This window comes from Oncorhynchus masou, chromosome 22, assembly GCF_036934945.1.
Source record: "Oncorhynchus masou masou isolate Uvic2021 chromosome 22, UVic_Omas_1.1, whole genome shotgun sequence".
Classification (NCBI taxonomy): domain Eukaryota; kingdom Metazoa; phylum Chordata; class Actinopteri; order Salmoniformes; family Salmonidae; genus Oncorhynchus; species Oncorhynchus masou.
Genome location: NC_088233.1, coordinates 13,616,507 through 13,639,965, shown reverse-complemented (window position 1 = coordinate 13,639,965; position 23,459 = coordinate 13,616,507). Strand labels below are relative to the sequence as shown.

Below are 23,459 nucleotides of genomic sequence, written 5' to 3'. Positions count from 1 at the left end.
CTCAGGACTACCTGGCATGATGACTCCTTGTTGTCCCTAGTCCACCTGGCTGTGCTGCTGCTCCATCTTCAACTCTTCTGCCTGTGGCTATGGAACCCTGACCTATTCACTGTGATTACTATTATTTGACCATGCTGGCCATTTATGAACATTTGAACATCTTGGCCATGTTCTGTTATTATCTCCACCTTGCACAGCCAGAAGAGGACTGGCCACCCCTCATAGCCTGGTTCCTCTCTAGATTTCTTCCTAGGTTTTGGCCTTTCTAGGGAGTTTTTCCTAGCCACCGTGCTTCTACACCTGAGCAGTTTCTAACCGTTTGGACTGAACACTTCCCTGGTCTAGAGCAGTAACACATACATAGACTAATAGTGGTTCTAAAGGGGACGTTTCAACCAGTAGCCTTTGAGATAACTTGTGTGTGTCCCGAATGGCACCCTAATGCTACTGTAGTGCTCTATGGGCCCCGGTAAAAAGTGTGTGTTGGGTCTCACCCGAATTCATGGATTTGCGGTGTCGTCCTTTGATCTATAGAGAAAGGTACTTGTCAATTCATTTCAGGAGTCGACATTGCTATACTTAAGCATGTTCCTGGAGTGGACAATGCACTAAGGATGAATCATGTGGTAAACGGCAAGAAAGAGAAGAGTGTCTCTTGTTTTATTTTACATTTTTATGTGGAGTCTCTCCTTCCCCGAGTGCAGTTGGGATATGTGTACTGTCCTGTGAGAGCCTTTGTATCCAAACATTTGCAATGTAACCACTGTAGAATGTTTGGACATATATCAAGTGTCTGCAGAATGGGAAAACGTGAGATATTATTAGCATTTTATTAGGATCCCCATTAGCTGTTGTGAATGCAGCAGCTGCTCTTCCTGGGGTCAAAACATGAAACATGACATAATACAGAACATTAATAGACAAGAACCGCTCAAGGACAGAGCTTCATAAATGTAAAATGTCACACATAGCCAACATACCGGAACATGCACACAAAATATCTAGGTCAAATAGGGGAGGCATTTATTATTTTACCTTTATTTAGCCGGCAAGTCAGTTAAGAACAAATTCTTATTTAAAATGATGGCCTACACAGGCCAAACCCGGACCAATTGTGCGCCGCCCAATGGGACTCCCAATCACAGCCGGTTGTGATACAGCCTGGATTCAGACCATGGTGTCTGTAGTGACATCTCTTGCACTAAGATGCAGTGTCTTAGACCGCTGCACCACTCGGGAGCCCAATTGTGCCGTGAAGTGTGGCTTTATCTGTTTTTTTTAAACCAGATTTGCTGTTCACTTGAAAATCTGAGATGGAAGGGAGTTCCATTCAATAATGGCTCTACATAATATTGTACGCTTTCTTGGATTTGGGAACTGTGAAAAGACCCCTGGTGGCATGTCTGGTAGGGTAAGTGTGTGCCAGAGCTGTGTGTAAGTTGGCAATGCAAATTATTTGGAATTTAACACATTGTTTCTTATAAAAATAAGAAGGGATGTCAGTCACTCGCTCATCTACTTTTAGCCAAGAGAGACTGGCATGCATACAGTAGTATTGATATTAGCCTTCATGACAGTGTACGAGCAAGACGTGCCTCTCTGTTCTGGGCCAGTTGCGTTTTTTTCTAGGTCCGCACTGAAATCTAAAAGTACAGCTCCCACCATCTTCTTATTATCAATTTATTTCAACCAATCATCAGGGATTTGTGTCAGTGCAGTACATACTGAGTACCCTTCTCGGTTAACATGCTAAAAGTGTTGTTAATTTTGTTTACAAAGAAATTGTATTGTAGCTGTTAAAAAAAATCCCAAAGTGTGCTAAGAGTCAGCAGCAAGATGATTGGTTGGCTGTCAGAACCAGTAAAGGGTGTTTTACCATTCTTGGGTAACGGATTGACTACGGCTGCCCTTTAGGTCTGAAGACAAACATTTTCTCAGATAAAGAATTACAAATAGGAGTGGAAATGTGGTCCTCTACCATCCTCGGTATCAATAGTAGGTGGTTTCTCATTATTGAAGAACATTTTTTCCACCTCACCAACTTTACAGAATTCAAAATGACAATGCTTTTCTTTCATTATTTAGTCTTTTATGTATGAATATGATGTCTCACAGCTTGTTGGCATTTCATGTCTAAGTTTGCCTACTTTACCAAAGAAATAGTCAGTCAAGTAATTGGCAACATCAAAAGGTTGTGATAAATGAGCCATCTGATTCAATGAAACATTTCTGCACATTTAAAGTATTCCAAAGATATTTCCATCATACTTTAGTCTTTTATGTATGAATATGATGTCTCACAGCTTGTTGGCATTTCATGTCTAAGTTTGCCTACTTTACCAAAGAAATAGTCAGTCAAGTAATTGGCAACATCAAAAGGTTGTGATAAATGAGCCATCTGATTCAATGAAACATTTCTGCACATTTAAAGTATTCCAAAGATATTTCCATCATACTTTGTCATTTACCTTGGTTTCATAACACAATCTTATTATTGCTCAGTTTACTCACATCATTTACAGTGGCAATTGCTCCAATTTAGATCATTGTGGGAATGACTGATGTATTTTTTTATTTGTCATTTTGCAGATGCTCTTAGGCAGAGCAACTTACAGTTAGTGCATTCATCTTAAGAGAGCTAGGTGGAACAACCACATACCACAGTCATAGTATGTAAATTATTCCTCAATAAAGTAGATAGTGGGGCAAAAAAGTATTTAGTCAGCCACCATTTGAGCAAGTTCTCCAACTTAAAAAGATGAGAGGCCTGTAATTTTCATCATAGATACACTTCAACTATGACAGACAAAATGAGAAGAAAAAATCCAGAAAATCACATTGTAGGATTTTTAATGAACTTATTTGCAAATTATGGTGGAAAATAAGTATTTAGTCAATAACAAAAGTTTCTCAATACTGTGTTGTATACCCTTTGTTGGCAGAGGTCAAATGTTTTCTGTAAGTCTTCACACACTGTTGCTGGTATTTTGGCCCATTCCTCCATGCAGATCTCCTCTAGAGCAGTGATGTTTTGGGTCTGTTGCTGGGCAACACGGATTTTCAACTCCCTCCAAATATTTTCTATGGGGTTGAGATCTGGAGACTGGCTCGGCCACTACAGGACTACAGGACCTTCTTACGAAGCCACCCCTTCGTTGCCCGGGCGGTGTGTTTGGGATCATTGTCATGCTGAAAGACCCAGCCACGTTTCATCTTCAATGCCCTTGCTGATGGAAGGAGGTTTTCACTCAAAATCTCACGATACATGGCCCCATTCATTCTTTCCTTTACACGGATCAGTCGTCCTGGTCCCTTTGCAGAAAAACAGCCCCAAAGCATGATGTTTCCACCCCCATGCTTCACAGTAGGTATGATGTTCTTTGAATGCAAGTCAGCATTCTTTGTCCTCCAAACACGATTAGTTGAGTTTTTACCAAAAAGTTATATTTTGGTTTCATCTGACCATATGACATTCTCCCAATCTTCTTCTGGATCATCCAAATGCTCTCTAGCAAACTTCAGACGGGCCTGGGCATGTACTGGCTTAAGCAGGGGGACACGTCTGGCACTGCAGGATTTGAGTCCCTGGCGGCGTAGTGTGTTACTGATGGTAGGCTTTGTTACTTTGGTCCCAGCTCTCTGCAGGTCATTCACTAGGTCCCTCCGTGTGGTTCTGGGATTTTTGCTCACCGTTCTTGTGATCATTTTGACCCCACGACGTGAGATCTTGCGTGGAGCCCCAGATCGAGGGAGATTATCAGTGGTCTTGTGTGTCTTCCATTTCCTAATAATTGCTCCCACAGTTGATTTCTTCAAACCAAGCTGCTTACCTGTTGCAGATTCGGTCTTCCCAGCCTGGTGCAGGTCTACAATTTTGTTTCTGGTGTCCTTTGACAGCTCTTTGGTCTTGGCCATAGTGGAGTTTAGAGTGTAACTGTTTGAGGTTGTGGACAGGTGTCTTTTATACTGATAACAGGTTCAAACAGATGCCATTAATACAGGTAACGAGTGAAGAACAGAGGAGCCTCTTAAAGAAGAAGTTACAGGTCTGTGAGAGCCAGAAATCTTGCTTGTTTGTAGGTGACCAAATACTTATTTTCCACCATAATTTGCAAATAAATTCATTTAAATCCTACAATGTGATTTTCTGGATTTTTCCCCCCATTTTGTCTGTCATAGTTGAAGTGTACCTATGATGAAAATGACAGGCCTCTCATCTTTTTAAGTGGGAGAACTTGCACAATTGGTGGCTGACTAAATACTTTTTTGACATATATGTATTAGCAAAGTCAGAGATAGTAAGGGGGGGGTCAAATGTGTGTTAGATTATGGACGTATTTATTTGGGGGGGGTCAGTCGGGGTAAGGGGGGGTGCTGTGGGATTATTTAAGATATTCTTTGAAGAGGTAGGGTTTCAGATGTTTTCAGAAGATGGACAGGCACTCTGCTGTTCTAGCGTCAGGGGGAAGCTGGTTCCACTATTTGGATGCCAGGACAGAGAAGAGCTTGGACTGGACTGAGTGGGAGCTGCCCTCCCGTAGAGGTCGGAGGGTCAAGAGACTAGAGGTGGCAGAATGGAGTGTTTGGGTTGGGAATTTGGGCTTGAGCGTAACCTAAAGGTAGGGAGGGGCAGTTCCTCTTGCTGCTCCGTAGGGAAGGAACATGGTCTTGTAGTGGATGCGTGCTTCAATTGGAAGCCAGTGGAGTGTACGGAGGAGCAGGGTGACATGGGAGAAAAGTGTTGTAACTGTGGTGAAGACCATGAAGCTAAATCCTTGGAATACCCGAAAACAATGACAGAAATTGAGGTTGCCAGGGCCTCCCGAGAGGCGCAGCGGTCTAAGAAACTGCATCGCAGTGCTAGAGGCGTCACCACAGATACGGGTTCGATCTTTGGCTGTGTCATAGCCGGCCACTACCGGGAGATCCATTAGACGGCGCACAATTGGACCAGCGTTGTCCGGGTTGGGGGAGGGTTTGGCAGGCTGGGATGTCCTTGTCCGATTGTGGCAGGCTGGGATGTCCTTGTCCCATTGTGGCAGGCTGGGATGTCCTTGTCCCATTGTGGCAGGCTGGGCTCATGCACCTTGACTTCGGTCGTCAGCTGTACGGTGTTTCCTCTGACACATTGGCTTCTGGGTTAAGCGAGCAATGTGTCAATAAGCAGCGCGGCTTGTCGGGTCGTGTTTCGGAGGACCCGCGGCTCTCGACCATCGCCTCTCCCGAGTCCATACGAGCTGAGTTCTACAGTTTGAACCCTTGCTGTGTCTGACTCCACATCCACCCCACCATCTAGATGTGTAAAATTTAGTGTATAAGCTAATGATCCATCATGTATGACATTCCATGGAAAGTGTAGACTTAAATTTTGTATTACCATATCATTTTTGTATGTTCTCTATAGGTATGTACTTGAAAATGTATCAATTGACCAATTCGGCATATTTGGGTAGACTTGATACAAAATATTATCCAGCATTGCAATGTTTCACTGGATCAGTCTGAAACTTTCCACACACATATGCCATCTATTGGCAAAAATCTAAATTGCACCTAAACTGCAATATTACATTATGGCCTTTATCTTGCATTTCAAAGACAAAAAAAAAAATAAAAAAATAATATACATGTTTTTTAGTTTGTATTATCTTTTAACAGATCTAATGTGTTATATTCTCCTACATTAATTTCACATTTCCACAAACTTCAAAGTGTTCCATTTCAAATGGTATCAAGAATATGCATATCCTTGTTTCAGGTCCAGAGCCACAGGCAGTTTGATTTGGGTATGTCATTTTTGGTGAAAATGTAGTAAAAGGGTCCGGATCCTTAAGAGGAATTATAAAGCCGCCGCCACACCTCTTTTGTTATCGTTTGAATTAAGCCAAATGTACTTATTCAAATTTATTATTTATTTGAATCTACAGCAAATATGACCTGATTCTAATTTAATTTTAATTGAACCTTTATTTAACTAGGCAAGTCAATTAAGAACAAATTCTTATTTACAGTGACGGCTAGGAACAGTGGGTTAACTGCCTTGTTCGGGGCAGAATGACAGATTTGAACCTTGTCAGCTCGGGCATTCGATCTAGCAACCTTTCGGTTACTGGCCCAACACTCCAACCACTGAAAAGAATGCTTTGCTTATGTTTAGCTACGCCAAAAAAAAGTGATGTGCTTATCTGGAGTTAGGATTCTACCCACAGTGAACTACTGTGTGTTTTTGATTTTCCCAACAGGCTTACAACGAGCACACATGAAACAGTGCAATGCCACTTCGATTGTCTCCTAACAGCCTCGGCCATCAAGCCAATTTTGGGTATATTATTAATTTCACTTGAGAGCTGTACCATGATGTTATCAGGCAGCTGGTCATGTGTATGCTTAAACTAGCTACATAAAAATATAGAAAAAATGAACACTGGGGAGCATGTGAAATGAGTCAGAACAATGCTTGGGATTTGCAACAGCTCAGAGCTGTTCTCACGCACGACGCAACATGGAATGCCTGGATACAGCCATTAGCTGTGGTATATTGGCCATATACCACAAACCCTGAGGTGCCTTATTGCTATTACAAACTGGTTACCAACGTAATTACAGCAGTAAAAATACATGTTTTGACAAACCTGTGGTATACGGTCTGATATGGCTGTCAGTCAATCAGCATTCAGGGGTCGAACCCCACAGTTAATAAAAAGGAACCGTTCACAGTAGAGGAAGAGGGGAAAGCAGCATCATTCTAACTCTACTAAGTCAGGCCAAATATAGAGTCTTAAGAGGAAGTACACCACGTAAGAAAGAGCAACAGCTTCCATTATACAAACAGTCTTCCATTATATGTATTCTCATAGATCTCCATCTCCATGTCTTTGGGGCACAGACTGGCTCAAGAATGCACAAAGCGTAGGCATTTAAAAGCTAATAAGGTAGGATGACAAGAGATTCATTGAGCCTATAATTTAATGTTAAAATAGATGGTCCGATCACATGGATATAATCACATTATAGTGCTGTGATCAAATGCCAGAGCAATAACAATCTCCCCTTGGCATCTGAGCATCATCTCAGGCCATCTGGACTGTTGCTCAATTGGCAGCCAGCTATCGTCATCACCCATGAACACGTACGCTCAAACGTACACAGACGCACACATAGGCAGACTTAAAATCACAGTAGAACATAAGAGAAGCATTAGCCATTTATGAAATCACAGTAGAGAACAAGTAAAGATAATTCAAATGTAACTATTAGCCATCTAATGAAATCAGAGCAGTCTTTTAACCACATCCTTCATGCATGCAAACAACTTAATTCACATGAGAAAGGATGTTGAAACACTCTTTCAAGTATTCAGGGTGTGTTTGATTTACCTCTTGAGCATCATCGAGGGCACACTGCCTGCCCTCCAGGACATTTACAACACCCGGTGCCACAGGAAGGCAAAGAAGATCATCAAAGACCGTATGCACCTAAGCAACATCAAGAAGGCAGAGACAGCACAGGTGGTTCAAAGCTGGGGCAGAGAGTCTGATGAACAGCTTCTATCACCAGGCCATCAGACTGTTAAACAGTCATCACGAGCTGGGCTCTGCCCAGAAACCCTTCCCTGAACCTTAGTCACTGTTACTAGCTGGCTTTCTTGAAAGATAGAGACATTGTCATTAAACACTGGACACTTAAATAAAGTTTACATACTATTTTACCAACTTCATATGTACTTACTGTATTCTAGTAATGGCTCATTCTATACATATAACTACTGATTAATACACACCTTTTCTATTCATATACCAACCACACACACGATTCACAAACATTTATATTTACACCACTGTTCAAAAGTTTGGGGTCACCTAGAAATGTCATTGTTTTGAAAGAAAAGCACATTTTTTGTCCATTAAAATAACATCAAATTGATCAGAAATACAGTGTAGACATTGTTAATGCTGTAAAGGACTATTGTAGCTGGAAACGGCTGATTTGTAATGGAATATCTACGTAGGCGTACAGAGGCCCATTATCAGCAAACATCATTCCTGTGTTCCAATGGCACGTTGTGTTAGCTACTCCTAGTTTATCATTTTAAAATACTAATTAATCATTAGAAAACCCTTTTGCAATTATGTTAGCACAGCTAAAAACTGTTGTTCTGATTAAAGAAGCAATAAAACGGTCCGCCTTTAGACTAGTTGAGTACCGATTACATGTTCAAAAGGGCAAGAAACAAAGTACTTTCTTCTGAAACGTGTCTATTCTTGTTCTGAGAAATGAAGGCTATACCATGTGAGAAATTGCCAAGAAACTGAAGATCTCGTACAATGCTGTGTACTACTCCCATCACAGAACAGAGCAAACGGGCTCTAACCAGAATAGAATAGAGTAGGAGGCCCTGGTGGACAACTGAGCAAGAGGACAAGTACAGTTGTGGCCAAAAGTTTTGAGAATGACACAAATACTGATTTCCACAAAGTTTGCTGCTTCAGTGTCTTTAGATATTTTTGTCAGATGGAATTCTGAAGTATAATTACAAGCATTTCATAAGTGTCAATTACATGAAGTTGATGCAAAGAGTCAATATTTGCAGTGTTGACCCTTCTTTTTCAAGATCTCTGCAATCCGCCATGGCATGCTGTCAATTAACTTCTGGGCCACATCCTGACTGATGGCAGCCCATTCTTGCATAATCAATGTTTGGAGTTTGTCAGAATTTGTAGGGTTTTGTTTGTCCAACCGCCTCTTGAGGATTGACCACAAGTTCTCAACGGGATTAAGGTCTGGGGAGTTTCCTGGCCATCGACCCAAGATATCGATGTTTTGTTCCCCGAGCCTCTTAGTTATCACTTTTGCCTTATGGCAAGGTGCTCCATCATGCTGGAAAAGGCATTGTTCGTCACCAAACTGTTCCTGGATGGTTGGGAGGAGTTGTTCTCGGAGGAGAACAACCATTCATTATTCATGGCTATGTTCTTAGGCAAAATTGTGAATAAGCCCACTCCCTTGGCTGAGAAGCAACCCCACACATGAATGATCTCAGGATGCTTTACTGTTGGCATGACACAGGACTGAGGTAGCGCTCACCTTGTCTTCTCCGGACAAGCTTTTTTCCAGATGCCCCAGACAATCGGAAAGGGGATTCATCAGAGAAATGACTTTACCCCAGTCCTCAGTAGTCCAATCCCTGTACCTTTTGCAGAATAGCAGTCTGTCCCTGATGTTTTTCCTGGAGAGAAGTGGCTTCTTTGCTGCCCTTCTTGACACCAGGCCATCCTACAAAAGTATTTGCCTCACTGAGTGCAGATGCAGTCACACCTGCCTGCTGCCAATCTTGAGCAAGCTCTGTACTGGTGCTGGCCCGATCCCGCAGCTGAATCAACTTTAGCAGGTGGTCCTGGCACTTGCTGGACTTTCTTGGGCACCCTAAAGCCTTCTTCACAACAATTGAACTGCAATCCTTGAAGTTCTTGATAATCTGATAAATGGTTGATTTAGGTGCAATCTTACTGGCAGCAATATCCTTGCCTGTGAAGCCATTTTGTGCAAAGCAATGATGAAGCACGTGTTTCCTTGCCATTAACCATGTTTGTCAGAGGAAGAACAATGATTCCAAGCACCACCCTTCTTTTGAAGCTTCCAGTCTGTTATTCAAACTCAATCAGCATGACAGCATGATATCCAGCCTTGTCCTCGTCAACACTCACACCTGTTAACGAGAGAATCACTGACATGATGTCAGCTGGTCCTTTTGTGACAGGGCTGAAATGCAGTGGAATTTTTTTTATGGGATTCAGTTCACTTGCATGGCAAAGAGGGACTTCGCAATTCATCTGATCACTTTTCATGACACTCTGGAGTATTTGCAAATTGCCATCATACAAACTGAGGCAGCAGACTTTGTGAAAATGAATAATTGTGTCATTCTCAAAACTTTTGGCCACAACTGTACATTAGAGTGTAGTGTCTAGTTTGAGAAACAGACGCCTCACTAGTACCCGCAAAACACCAGTGTCAACGTCAACAGTGAAGAACCGACTCCGGGATGCTGGCCTTCTCGGCAGAGTTGCAAAGAAAAAGCCAGACTGGCAAATAAAAAGAAAAGATGAAGATGGGCAAAAGAACACAGACGCTGGACAGAGGAAGATTGGAAAATAGTGTTATGGACAAACAAATCTAAGTTTTAGGTGTTCGGATCACAAAGAAGAACATTTGTGAGACGCAGACCAAATGAAAAGATGCTGGAGGAGTACTTGACGCCATCTGTCAAGCATGGTGGAGGCAATGTGATGGTCTGGGGGTGCTTTGGTGGTGGTAAAGTGGAGATTTGTACAGGATAAAAGGGATCTTGAAGAAGGAAGGCTATCACTCCATTTTGCAAAGCCATGCAATACTATACCCTGTGGACAGTGCTTAATTGGAGGCAATTTCCTCCTACAAAAGGACAATGACCCAAAGCACAGCGCTAAACTATGCAATAACTATTTAGGGAAGAAGTAGTCAGCTGGTATTCCGTCTATAATGGAGGATAGTCACCGGATCTCAACCCTATTCAGCTGTTGTGGGAGCAGTTTGACCGTATGGTATGTAAGAAGTGCCCATCAAACCAATCCAACTTGTGGGAGGTGCTTCAGGAAGCATGGGGTGAAATCTCTTCAGATTACTTCAACAAATGGACAACTAGAACGCCAAAGGTCTGCAAGGCTGTAATTGTTGCAAAAGGAGGATTATTTGATGAAAGCAGAGTTTGAAGGACACAATTATTATAACAATTAAAAATCATTATTTATAACCTTGTTTACGTGTAAAGGTGAATAAAGATGAATAGATGTGAAATATATACATAAATAAAAATGGCTTGACTATATTTCCTATTCATTTTGCAACTAATTTCATGTATGTTTTCATGGAAAACAAGGACATTTCTAAGTGACCCAAAACTTTTGAACGGTATTGTATATTTTTATTTATACATTTGCTAAAATTACAACAAAAAAATCACTTCATCATTAGGGGATGTTGTGTGTAGATAGATGAGGGATAACCGTAATTTAATACATTTTAGAATAAGGCAGTATATGTAAAATGTGTAAAAAAAAATCAAGGGTTCAGAATACACCGTACGTATAGATTGCATTACTGTTACAGTGCTATATGGGTTAATTTGATTACTGTTACAGTGCCTATATGGGTTCATTTGATTGGTGTTACAGTGCTATTTGAGTTAATTGGTGTTACAGTGCTATATGGGTTAATTTGATTGGTGTTACAGTGCTATTTGAGTTAATTGGATTGGTGTTACAGTGCTCTTTGAGTTAATTGGATTGGTGTTACAGTGCTATTTGAGTTAATTGGATTGGTGTTACAGTGCTATTTGAGTTAATTGGATTGGTGTTACAGTGCTCTTTGAGTTAATTGGATTGGTGTTACAGTGCTATTTGAGTTAATTGGTGTTACAGTGCTATATGGGTTAATTGGATTGGTGTTACAGTGCTATTTGAGTTAATTGGATTGGTGTTACAGTGCTCTTTGAGTTAATTGGATTGGTGTTACAGTGCTATTTGAGTTAATTGGATTGGTGTTACAGTGCTATTTGAGTTAATTGTATTTTAAATAAAAATGTATTCCATGTCTTTGTGTCCTTGGACTCTGGTCCGGAAGTGAAGTTCCCGCAATTCTATCAAGTTTCCCATGGGGGTTTTGTGCTGTGTGTTTAAATACTGTATTGTGGATGTAGCTCATTTAGTTATACTGCTTATACTCACCACATATTTATGGATATACTGGATTATTCTGTCAGTCCAATATATCTACTGCTGTACATATCATTCTTAGTATATCTTGTGTGAATTCATCCGGTGTATATATGTATAGATTGCATTTGGATTTATGTCACAGTGCTATTTGGGTTAGTTGGATTCGTTCCGACATTTCAAGATTTATTACTTTTAGTTTAAAAATATTATTTGTGTGCTTGTTAACATTTTACTGCATTGTTAGGAGCCAGTAACGTAAGCATGTCGCTGCTCCCTCTGTTAAACTGTGTATGCGGCCAATAAACTGATATGGTCTGATTTTGATTTGGAAGGATGGTGCTGCGTTGTGGTACCTGAAAGACTTTCCATGATAAATGGTCAAAGTATGACATTTAAAACCATCAAGGCCCTGACAGTTAAAATCTGCTTAAACATAGCTAAAATAGAGAGAGCACATAGAGATATCCAGGCAAATACCATTGAAATGCAATGTTGGAAAATTATCCATGCAACTAACTACTGTTCCCATGTGAGGATCTTATGAATTCCTCTTTATCACTGTGTAGATTTCCATTCCCATTTAAACGTTCTAACGTGTCAAACCGAACAATGTTTTCAACTGTTTATTCATATTACATAATGTGAAGAAAGCATTATTCAACTTTCATGGTCATGTTGCAGCAGTTCCTACCCTGGTTATAAGCTTTTATTGTTTACATGGGCACGTGGTAAGTGGATGAGGTGATTTTGGCCCTAGTATGGAAACCCCTTTAAGCTACTGGAAAAGGACTAAATCCAATTAGCTATTCATATAATGGGATTATGCACACAAAACATTATCAGCCTTCATTATCAGGTACCAATATTCTGTGGGACGGTACATAGTACGTTGGATGTAAAACTCCCTCAATCTTAATCAGAGAGGATGGTGGTTGGGTATACATTGCTGTTACTCACTGATTGATGTACAATTCGTCATCCTGTTGGTTGTAAGTTATTATAAAGCTTATTTCTCACTTTGTAATCAAAGGTCTTCAGTTGCATGGGAAAGCACTCTGTCTGCCTACGTCCTTATTGTCATCCCACCACCGCAGTGGTCTACCTTGCACCCTTGCCTCCTATACCAGAAATACATCATGTTGAGTGCCAATCGACTTAGTAGGTGGGACTAGACTCAAGAGGAAGTGGGTTTGAAACTGAGCCAAACAGTAAGAGTTAAGGGTACAGCAATGTGCCGTGTTACCGCACTGCCTCCACCCTAATCAGGTTGGAGCCTGAGCATGTAATCAAATTTGATCTAACCTACCTTAATATTAATAAAATATTGATTGATTTAATCATTAATCCTAATGATCTTGTGTACTTTAACCTTACCTCCTACTGATAAAAACAGCGCTGAAATCAGAGAACAAGGTTGAGCTGCTACGATATTACTACATGAAGTGCCTAGGGACCGGTGCCAGAAATGAGGGCTAGGAGTTGTTTCTGGACTAGGCCTGTGTCGTGCATGGGTGGCTACTACGATATTACTACATGAAGTGTCTAGGGACCGGTGCCAGAAATGAGGGCTAGGAGTTGTTTCTGGACTAGGCCTGTGTCGTGCATGGGTGGCTGCTACGATATTACAACATGAAGTGCCTAGGGACCGGTGCCAGAAATGAGGGCTAGGAGTTGTTTCTGGACTAGGCCTGTGTCGTGTATGGGTGGCTGCTACGATATTACTACATGAAGTGCCTAGGGACCGGTGCCAGAAATGAGGGCTAGGAGTTGTTTCTGGACTAGGCCTGTGTCGTGCATGGGTGGCTGCTACGATATTACAACATGAAGTGCCTAGGGACGGTGCCAGAAATGAGGGCTAGGAGTTGTTTCTGGACTAGGCCTGTGTCGTGCATGGGTGGCTCCAGGGAGAGGCCTGCTAGGGGATGAAGCTCCATCATGAATACGTCTAGAACTCCCAAGAAGAATGTATTACTACATGCATGCATAATACACCATAGATTGCAACCACCCCTACTCAATGACAAAGCTGTCAGAGGAGGCAGGTCTCGGCACAGTGAGAATTCCCTGGTGCTACCACTGGTGTAATGTGACCATACATTTTTTTTATACATCAGTCCATCTGTAGCACATCCTGTTAGCTAGTTTCAGAAACCCCAGACCTAGGTATGCCGGAACATTCTTAATGTGGAAGGAAACTGGTCTGCCTAGGGAGTCAAGCTGTTACCAAAAAATTACACATGTAGAGGTGAGATGCAGTCGTAAAGTAAACAGCCTTTATTTGAAAACCACAACCCTGAACCCTCCACTACCATCACCCACCCAGGAGTCAACACAACCCTGAACCCTCCACTACCATCACCCACCCAGGAGTCAACACAACCCTGAACCCTCCACTACCATCACCCACCCAGGAGTCAACACAACATCTGGGCTGCTATTACAAAAAGGGATACAGCTTTAAAAGTGTTTTTGGTTACCATACAAAAGAATGTAGTTCAATGAAAAATGATTAATGTATCAATTAAATTACAGGTGAACATATGTAGGACCAAAGTGATAAATATGGTGATTAAAAATATTTGAAATGTTAGTTGGCTATCTTAGTGGCTGATTGACTAATGTGCTCTGTACAACTGATATCATTACAGGCGAGACAGTTCTTTAAAGGTATGTTTTCAACACTCTTGATTGATTACAATTGTAACACTTTCAGAGCACTTGTATTGCATGATAAAAGATAGCTATACTAAACGTACCATATATTTCAAGTGGCAAACAACGACAGTACTTAGAGATCAGTGCATGTAAAAAATGTACATGCATCTGTACACACACTAACTAGCACAATACGTTGTTTTTTTAGGAGCTCAATGATAAGTAATCAATTATCGTGTTGAAAATGCTTTTAGAGTTAAGGGGTCATTACCTGTGGCGTTGGCCCCAGGCCAACCATCATATTACACTGACAATGTTTCTCATTTATGTTGTCACCAGATTTTCCATTTGAGTAATGGTTATGGACAGAAATGGTTGATGAACAGATGGACACACAGTCACCATTTAGTTAGTGTGAAGAGAAAGGAACAGATTGACACTGCACATGACAGTATCTGTATGTAACTAATCACCAGGATACAAAACATCACAGTACACTGAGGGGTTAAATAAGGTGATAAAAGCTAAACAACAATAGGCTGGAATAATCGCTTTTTGTTTCCTCATGACATTCCAGGTAGTTCCAACTCAACAACAATCATTGTGTCCAAGAGAATGACAGCCAAAGAAAATCAAGATAGCATCAAACGGTAGCGCAATCCAATGTTGAAAAAACATTATTCAGATGGTTGCAGATGAGCAAGACGAGTGTGGGAAAATCTAGTGATATTTATTACATTCACTGTATGTGTTAGACTTGATGTTCATGAGATGGAGAGAGAGAAAGCAAGAAAGAGGGCGAGAGTGTGCGCGCGAGAGAGAGAACAAGGTCAACGATGTGAGCTACAGAGGGAGATAGAATCCTCTTTCTTTTACTCTTGTTCTAAGGAACTTAGCCTTAAAATGCTTTTGAAAAAATGGGCCTAGTCCAGTACAAGAAGTGTGCTGTGAAATCATTTCTCATTGAGAGAGGAAACTTCTGGTGTAAATGAGAAACAAAACATGGCACACAGCTTGAGGAAGAACATGGGAGGGGTGAGGAAAGAGGTGAAGAGGGTGGAGGAGGGGAGAGAGGGTTGAGGGGGGGGAGCATATGTCAATCCTCACACAAATAATGCTGTTATTACTGAAATAAGATATACAGTATGATACGTGAAGACAAATATGCTCTGAGGCAACAAACAGGAAACCATACACCTGTCTTGTGGCGGGTCGGTTGGTGTGTGGGTAGGTGTGTGTGTGGGGGTTGAATATGAGACAACAGCTCCGAATGGCATCACTGTAAGATAAGGGCTGTGCTATGAGCAGAGCAACACTGACAGCATGGAAATCAGGAAGCACAGGGTGAGATCAATAAGGGAAAATAGTAAATGGAAGATGTCAGAGGAGGCGGGGCTTGGCGTCTGTCTGCACCGTGGGGTGCAATGTAGTATAATATGCAGGTGCAGCAGCTGTAGTTATGGGTTATTTGGAGATGCATACAACATACAGAGATCCTTGCCTGCCTGAAGTGGGCCATGAGGTGTTCTTTATGTCATTTCCTTTAATTGTTTGTGATGCAATCATTCTTAAAAAAAAAAAAAGTGAGTGAGTTACACAAAAATCGAATAAAATCCAGTGATCAACAAGTAGGCTAGTAAATGTAGCAAATCAAACAAGCATAAATATTTGGCATACGATAAAATGCCATTCAGAAAAAAACAACACATTGGGTTTTGCACCTGTAGTGAAGATTTAAAAAAAAAACTGCTTTTCTTATGCTGTGCAAAAAAAATAATCCCTTTTTGATTTTTGCAATGGTGTTAAAATAAAAGGGACACAGCAGGTAGGGCAGCCTGTAAACATGATAAACAAAACAAACGAACAATCAAAGGAGTTAAAGCATGCATGATGAAATGAGGGCATTTGTTTATGAAAACCAAAACATCTTTATGGGTGTGTCCGAAATGACACCCTAATTATTATATAGTGCACTACTATGGGCTACTACCCTATGGGCCCTGGTCAAAAGTGGTGCAAGGGGCCTTGCCTGCTGATATAGGGAATAGGGTGCCATTTGGGACGCATCACATCTGTGATTCAGGAGCTGTAACTAGCTCTACCAAAAAGTAGTCCTGCACTGCTGTAAATAACAAGGTTAATCACCGCTTAATATGCGCTCAATCTCCTCCAGTCTCTTCAAGGCGGCCGCCCGTTTCTTTTCTATGTCTTTAATCTCTTTTGTGGATTTGCTCTTAGTCCGCTGCTGCTTAACAGCCTGGCCGTCGTCAAGAAGCTCTGACTGGCTGTTGCCACTGAGGCTTTCTGCCGAGGAGGATTTCCGTACATTCTTCTTACTCCCGGCCCCAGCACTGCCAGTGGCTCCCCTCCCTTCCTCCTCTTCCTTTCCTCCTCCCCCCTTCTTTTCCTCCTTCATGGATGGCGTAGCTGCGCCCTCTGCTGACGCTGGGCTCAGCGGCTGCCCTGCCACGGACATGGCGGCCATCTTACCGCGCACGATGCCCAGGTGGCGACGCACATACTCCTCATGGGGTGCCAGGGCCAGCGTTTCCTCCAGGCACCGCTCCGCTCTCGGCAGGTCTCGCTCCTCAAAGTAGACCACACATAGGTTGTGTTTCCCCTGCACGTTGGTGGGGTCCATACTGAGGATTCTCTGGAAGCAGACCTTGGCCCCCTGGGTGTCCTTCTTGTGGTTCATCAGGATATCCCCCTTGAGAATCAAACCTTTAACATGCTCTGGATGGTGGCGCAGCAGCTCATCTAATACAGGCAGGGCATCCAGCTCCCGTCGGGACTGCGAGTAGAGCAGGGCCAGATTGAATAGGGCGCTACGGAAGCCTGTCTGTAGACGGATGGCCTCCCTCATCCAGCGCTCGGCCGCAGAGTTCTCGTTGGCGTCCATGGCCAGCATGCCCAGGTTGAAGTAGCCGTTGGCGTCATCTGGCTCCTCCTGGACGTAGGTCAGGAAACGACGATTGGCCTCCGGACGGAACCTGGACTCACCTGTAGAGCACACACAGACGGCACGCAAGCACACACACACACAAAGTTAGGGTATTTGTTTATTTAACAACAATAATTGTTTATGTAGCTGGAGGTAGGTGTGATTTGTTAATAAAGGCATTCCAATGGTTAGTAGTTAAAGGAGGGACATACTCATTCAGCACATCAATATTTTTACATTTTTTACAGTATTTTATGTATTTGAATAATACAAGTTCTAAATACGCTTCATAAGTAGTGCATGACCCTTAGGGTGGGAACAAATACATTGAAAGTGGTTTTAATGGGGTTTTGCTCTTCTGATTGTTTTATACTGTTTAATCAAACTTTAACCAAAAATATGTTTCTGCATTTATCTATTTCTGCATTTCCTTCACGCATTCGTTATTATTTCCACACTGTAAAACATTTGTTTTGTCGTTGTATGCCTCTATTTTGTGGGAAAAGTTACTTTTCCTTTATCAGAATAATTATTCAAATCAAATCAAATTTTATTGGTCACATACACATGGTTAGCAGATGTTAATGCGAGTGTAGCAAAACGCTTGTGCTTCTAGTTCCAACCATGCAGTAATATCTAACAAGTAATCTAACAATTTCACAACAACTACCTTATATACACACAAGTGCAAAGAAATGAATAAGAATATATGGAAGAGCGATGGCCGAACGGCAAGATGGAGTAGATGGTATACAGTATTTACCTATGAGATGAGTAATGTAGGGTATGTAAACATTATATACAGTGGCATTGTTTAAAGTGACTAGTGATACATTAATTACATCCAATTTTTAACTATTAAGTGGCTAGAGATTTGAGTTAGTATGTTGGCAGCAGTCACTCAATGATGGCTGTCTAACAGTCTGATGGCCTTGAGAAAGAAGCCGTTTTTCAGTCTCTCGGTCTCAGCTTTGATGCACCTGTACTGGCCGCGCCTTCTGGATGATAGTGGGGTGAACAGGCAGTGGCTCGGGTGGTTGTCCTTGATGATCTTTTTGGCCTTCCTGTGACATCGGGTGGTGTAGGTGTCCTGGAGGGCAGGTAGTTTGTCCCCGGTGATGCGTTGTGCAGACCTCACTACCCTCTGGAGAGCTTTATGGTTGTGGGCGGAGCAGTTGTCGTACCAGGCGGTGAAACAGCCTGACAGGATGCTCTCGATTAAGCATCTGTAAACGTTTGTGAGTGTTTTTGGTAACAAGCCAAATTTCTTCAGCCTCCTGAGGTTGACGAGGCGCTGTTGCACCTTCTTCACCACTTTGTCTGTGTGGGTGGACCATTTCAGTTTGTCTGTGATGTGACGCCGAGGAACTATAAACTTCCCACCTTCTCCACTACTGTGCTGTCGATGTGGATAGGGGGGTGCTCCCTCCGCTGTTTCCTGAAGTCCACGATCATATCCTTTGTTTTGTTGACGTTGAGTGTGAGGTTACTTTCCTGACACCACACTCCGAGGGCCCTCACCTCCTCCATGAAGACTGTCTCTTCGTTGTTGGTAATCAAGCCTACCAGAAAAAAAAAAAAAAAACTAAATCGGCCTATGTCGAATCTCCATTGCGCTCTAAAATTTTAGAAAAAGCTTTTGCGCTGTAACTCACTGCCTTCCTGAAGACAAACAATGTCTACGAAATGCTTCAGTCTGGTTTTAGACCCCATCATAGCACTGAGACTGCACTTGTGAAGGTGGTAAATTACCTTTTAAATGGTGTCAGACCGAGGCTCTGCATCTGTCCTCGTGCTCCTAGACCTTAGTGCTGCTTTTGATACCATCGATCACCACATTCTTTTGGAGAGATTGGAAACCCAAATTGGTCTATACGGACAAGTTCTGGCCTGGTTTAGAGCTTATCTGTCGGAAAGATAGCACTTTGTCTTAGTAGATGGTTTGTTCTCTGACAAATCAACTGTAAATTTCGGTGTTCCTCAAGGTTCCGTTATAGGACCACGATTGTTTTCACAATATATTTTACCTCTTGGGGATGTCATTCGAAAACAATGTTAACTTTCACTGATGTACAGCTGTGTGTCATCTGCATATTTAAATGAAACATGGTGAAGCCCCAAAATTGCCCTTGCTAAAAGCCTGTGTTTCAGACATAAGTAAGTGGATGGCTGCAAACGTTCTACTTTTAAACTCGGACAAAACAGAGATGCTTGTTCTAGGTCCCAAGAAACAAAGAGATCCTCTGTTGAATCTGACAATCTTGATGGTTGTACAGTCGTCTCAAATAAAACTGAAGGACCTCGGTGTTACTCTGAACCCTAATCTCTCTTTTCACGAACATATCAAGACTGTTTCAAGGACAGCTCTTTCCATCTACGTAACATTGCAAAAATCAGAAACTTTGTCCAAAAATGATGCAGAAAAATTAATTCATGCTTTTGTTACTTCTAGGTTAGACTATTGCAATGCTCTACTTTCCGACTACCCGGATAAAGCACTAAATAAACTTCAGTTAGTGGTAAATACGGCTGCTAGACTCCTGACTAGAACCAACGAATTTGGTCATATTACTCCAGTGCTAGCCTCCCTACACTGGCTTCCTGTTAACTTGTTGGGGATAGGGGGCAGTATTTTCACTTTGGATGAATTGCATGCCCATAGTGAACTGCATCCTACTCTGTCCTGGATTGCTAGATATTTATATACACATGCATATTATTATTACTATTGGATGGAAAACACTCAAGTTTCTAAAACTGTTTGAATTATGTCTGAGTATAACAGAACTCATAGGGCAGGCAATCTTCCAAACCGGAAGTGAAATTCTGAATGCGGGTCTAATTTCAAGTCAATGCCTCTTCACTTCCAAATAAGATATGGATCTGTTAGCACTTCCTACGTCTTCAACTAGATGTCCTCATTCAGTAGAACGTGGAATGGAGCCTCTGGTGTGAACTTAGACCGATTGGGAGGGGAATGAGTCACTGTCTTGGCAGAATGCAATTTCCCTGTTGCGCATTTGTCTGTTGATATCACCATCGTTCCATTTGGCTGCAGATGAAAACGTATGCTCCGGTTGGAACGTTATTGGATATATATGAAAATAACATCCTGAAGATTGATTCTCTACTTAGTTTGACCAGTTTATTCAACCTGGAATATATATTTTTGAAGTTTTCGTCCGAGTTCTCGTGGACCAGTGTTAGCTTTTGGGCACGTGAGCTGAAAGTGCTAGCAAATGCAGCTAATTGGACACTAGTACTGGACATTATGGAACAAAACAACGATTTATTGTGGAACTAGGACTCCTTGCACTGCATTCTGATGAAAGATCATCAAAGGTAAGGGAATATTTATGATGTAATTTCATATTTCTGTTGACTCCAACATGGCAGAGAAATATATTTACGTCTGAGCGCCGTCTCAGATTATTGCAGATTATTATTCGTAAAGTAAAAAAAAATCTAACACAGCGGTTGCATTAAGAACCAGTGTATCTTTAATTATATATGTAGAACATGTATCTTTCGTCAAAGTTTATGATGAGTATTTCTGTTATCTGGCGTAGCTCTCTGTAATTACTCCGGATATTTTGGAGGCATTTCTGAACATGGCGTCAATGTAAACCGAGATTTGTGGATATAAATATGCATATTATCGAACAAAACATAAATGTATTGTGTAACATGTCATATGAGTGGCATCTGATAAAATTAATCACTTTGATAATCTTCATCTCTAATTCTGCTTTTGTGACTATCTTTGGCTGGAAAAAAATGGCTGTTTTTTTTGTTGTGTTTTCGCTGTAAAACATTTTAAAAATCGGACATGGGTAGATTAACAATACGTTTATCTTTCATTTGCTGTATTGGACTTGTTAATGTGTGAAAGTTAAATATTTCTAAATGAATTCCCCGCGCCACCTTTTCAGCTGAATACGCTACGGTCACAAGACGCAGAACTCCTAATTGTCCCTAGAATGTCTAAGCAAACAGCTGGAGGCAGGGCTTTCTCATATAGAGCTCCATTTTAATGGAATGATCTGCCTACCCATGTGAGAGACGCAGACTCGGTCTCAACCTTTAAGTCTATTGAAGACTCATCTCTTCAGTAGGTCCTATGAGTGTAGTCTGGCCCAGGAGTGTGAAGGTGAACGGATAGGCTCTGGAGCAATGAACCGCCCTTGCTGTCTCTGCCTGGCCGGGTCCCCCCTCTCCACTGGGATTCTCTGCCTCTAATCCTATTACAGGGGCTGAGTCACTGGCTTACTTGTGATCTTCCATGCTGTCCCTAAGAGGGGGTGAGTGTAACCGGTGTGAAATGGGTAGCTAGTTAGCAATGCTCATTAATAGCGTTTCAATCGGTGACGTCACTCGCTCTGAGACCTTGAAGTAGGTGTTTCCCTTGCCCTGCAAGGGCAGCCACTTTTGTGGAGCGATGGGTAACGATGCTTCGAGGGTGACTTGTTAATGTCTGCAGATGGTCCATGGTTCAAGCTCAGGTTGGGGCGAGGAGAGGGACGGAAGCAATACTGTTACAAAGTCTGATCCCATATACTACACCTCCCCTCTACCTTTTGCATGCCTCTCCTGGGGAAACGGCTAGAGGCCTCAGGAATACTTATGTCTCCTTAACTTCTTGCGTCGAGCAATCCCGTATCCGGGAGCGAAATCATAGCCTCTAGTTCATTAGCATAACGCAACGTTAACTATTCATGAAAATCGCAAATGAAATGAAAGAAATATATTCACTCACAAGCTTAGCCTTTTTTTAACAACACTGTCATCTCAGATTTTCAAAATATGCTTTTCAACCATAGCTACACAAGCATTTGTGTAAGAATATTGATAGCTAGCATAGCATTAAGCCTAGCATTCAGCAGGCAACATTTTCACAAAAACAAGAAAAGCATTCAAATAAAATCATTTACCTTTGAAGAACTTCGGATGTTTTCAATGAGGAGACTCTCAGATAGCAAAAATATTATTTGCGTAGGAGAAATCGCTCCGTTTTGTTCATCACGTTTGACTAAGAAAAACCCCCAAAAATTCAGTCATTACAACACCAAACTTTTTTCCAAATTAACTCCATAATATCGACAGAAACATGGCAAACGTTGTTTAGAATACATCCTCAAGGTGTTTTTCACATATCTATTCGATGATAAATCATTCGTGGCAGTTGCCTTTCTCCTCTGAAGAAAACGAAAAAATGCACGCAGCTGGAGATTACGCAATAATTTCGACGGAGGTCACCAAGCGGGCACCTGGTAAATGTAGTCTCTTATGGTCAATCTTCCAATGATATGCCTACAAATACGTCACAATGTTGCAGACGCCTTGGGGAAATGACAGAAAGTGTAGGCTCATTCCTGGCGCATTCACAGCCATATAAGGAGACATTGGAACACAGCGCCTTCAAAATCTGGGCCATTTCCCGTTTGAAATTTTATCTTGGTTTCGCCTGTAGCATCAGTTCTGTGGCACTCACAGATACTATCTTTGCAGTTTTGGAAACATCAGAGTGTTTTCTTTCCAAAGCCGTCAATTATATGCATTGTCGAGCATCTTTTCGTGACAAAATATCTTGTTTAAAACGGGAATGTTTTTTTATCCAAAAATTAAAAGAGCGCCCCCTATATCGAAGAAGTTAATGATCATCGTCTGTGCAACATGAGACAGTGGATGGATTATAATCACTTACAATGTATGACTTATCCTTCACAATTTAGTGGTGCTATCACACTGGCCAGCTAATTCAAATATTTTGGTGATAAACGGGTGTACACAGCAATAGTGTTGCAAACCTAGCCTAATCTAGGGCTAGGGTTTTGATTATTTACGTTGGACATACTATGGTTACACACATGGTTAAAATATTATGGTTACCATACTATAATTTCTGCCACCTTGAAAGGCAAGCTTCAACATGGACAAATGAGAGGCTGCCAGAGATTTATGGAAATTGCTTTCTATGGGTACAAACCTTATTCTACGACTACAAAATATTTTTTTCTGTTCGAGAACTTCGTCTTCGCGTGAGAACTCAAATCCCTGACAAAAGTCAGGTGACCTAAGTGCTTCCAAATATGGAGTTGCAGGTTTGC

General features: G+C 41.7%; 1 protein-coding gene across 1 annotated transcript in view; it reads right to left on the bottom strand.

The window, feature by feature from the left end:
- Positions 1 to 14,004: 14,004 nt before the first annotated feature.
- The window catches only part of tmtc3 (transmembrane O-mannosyltransferase targeting cadherins 3), a 128,825-nt gene continuing 119,370 nt past the window's right edge, over positions 14,005 to 23,459 (bottom strand). Inside the window, exon 14 of the mRNA XM_064929340.1 lies at positions 14,005 to 17,411. Coding sequence (XP_064785412.1) covers positions 16,546 to 17,411 — 866 coding nt within the window. The 3' untranslated portion in view covers positions 14,005 to 16,545. The remainder of the gene's footprint in view (positions 17,412 to 23,459) is intronic.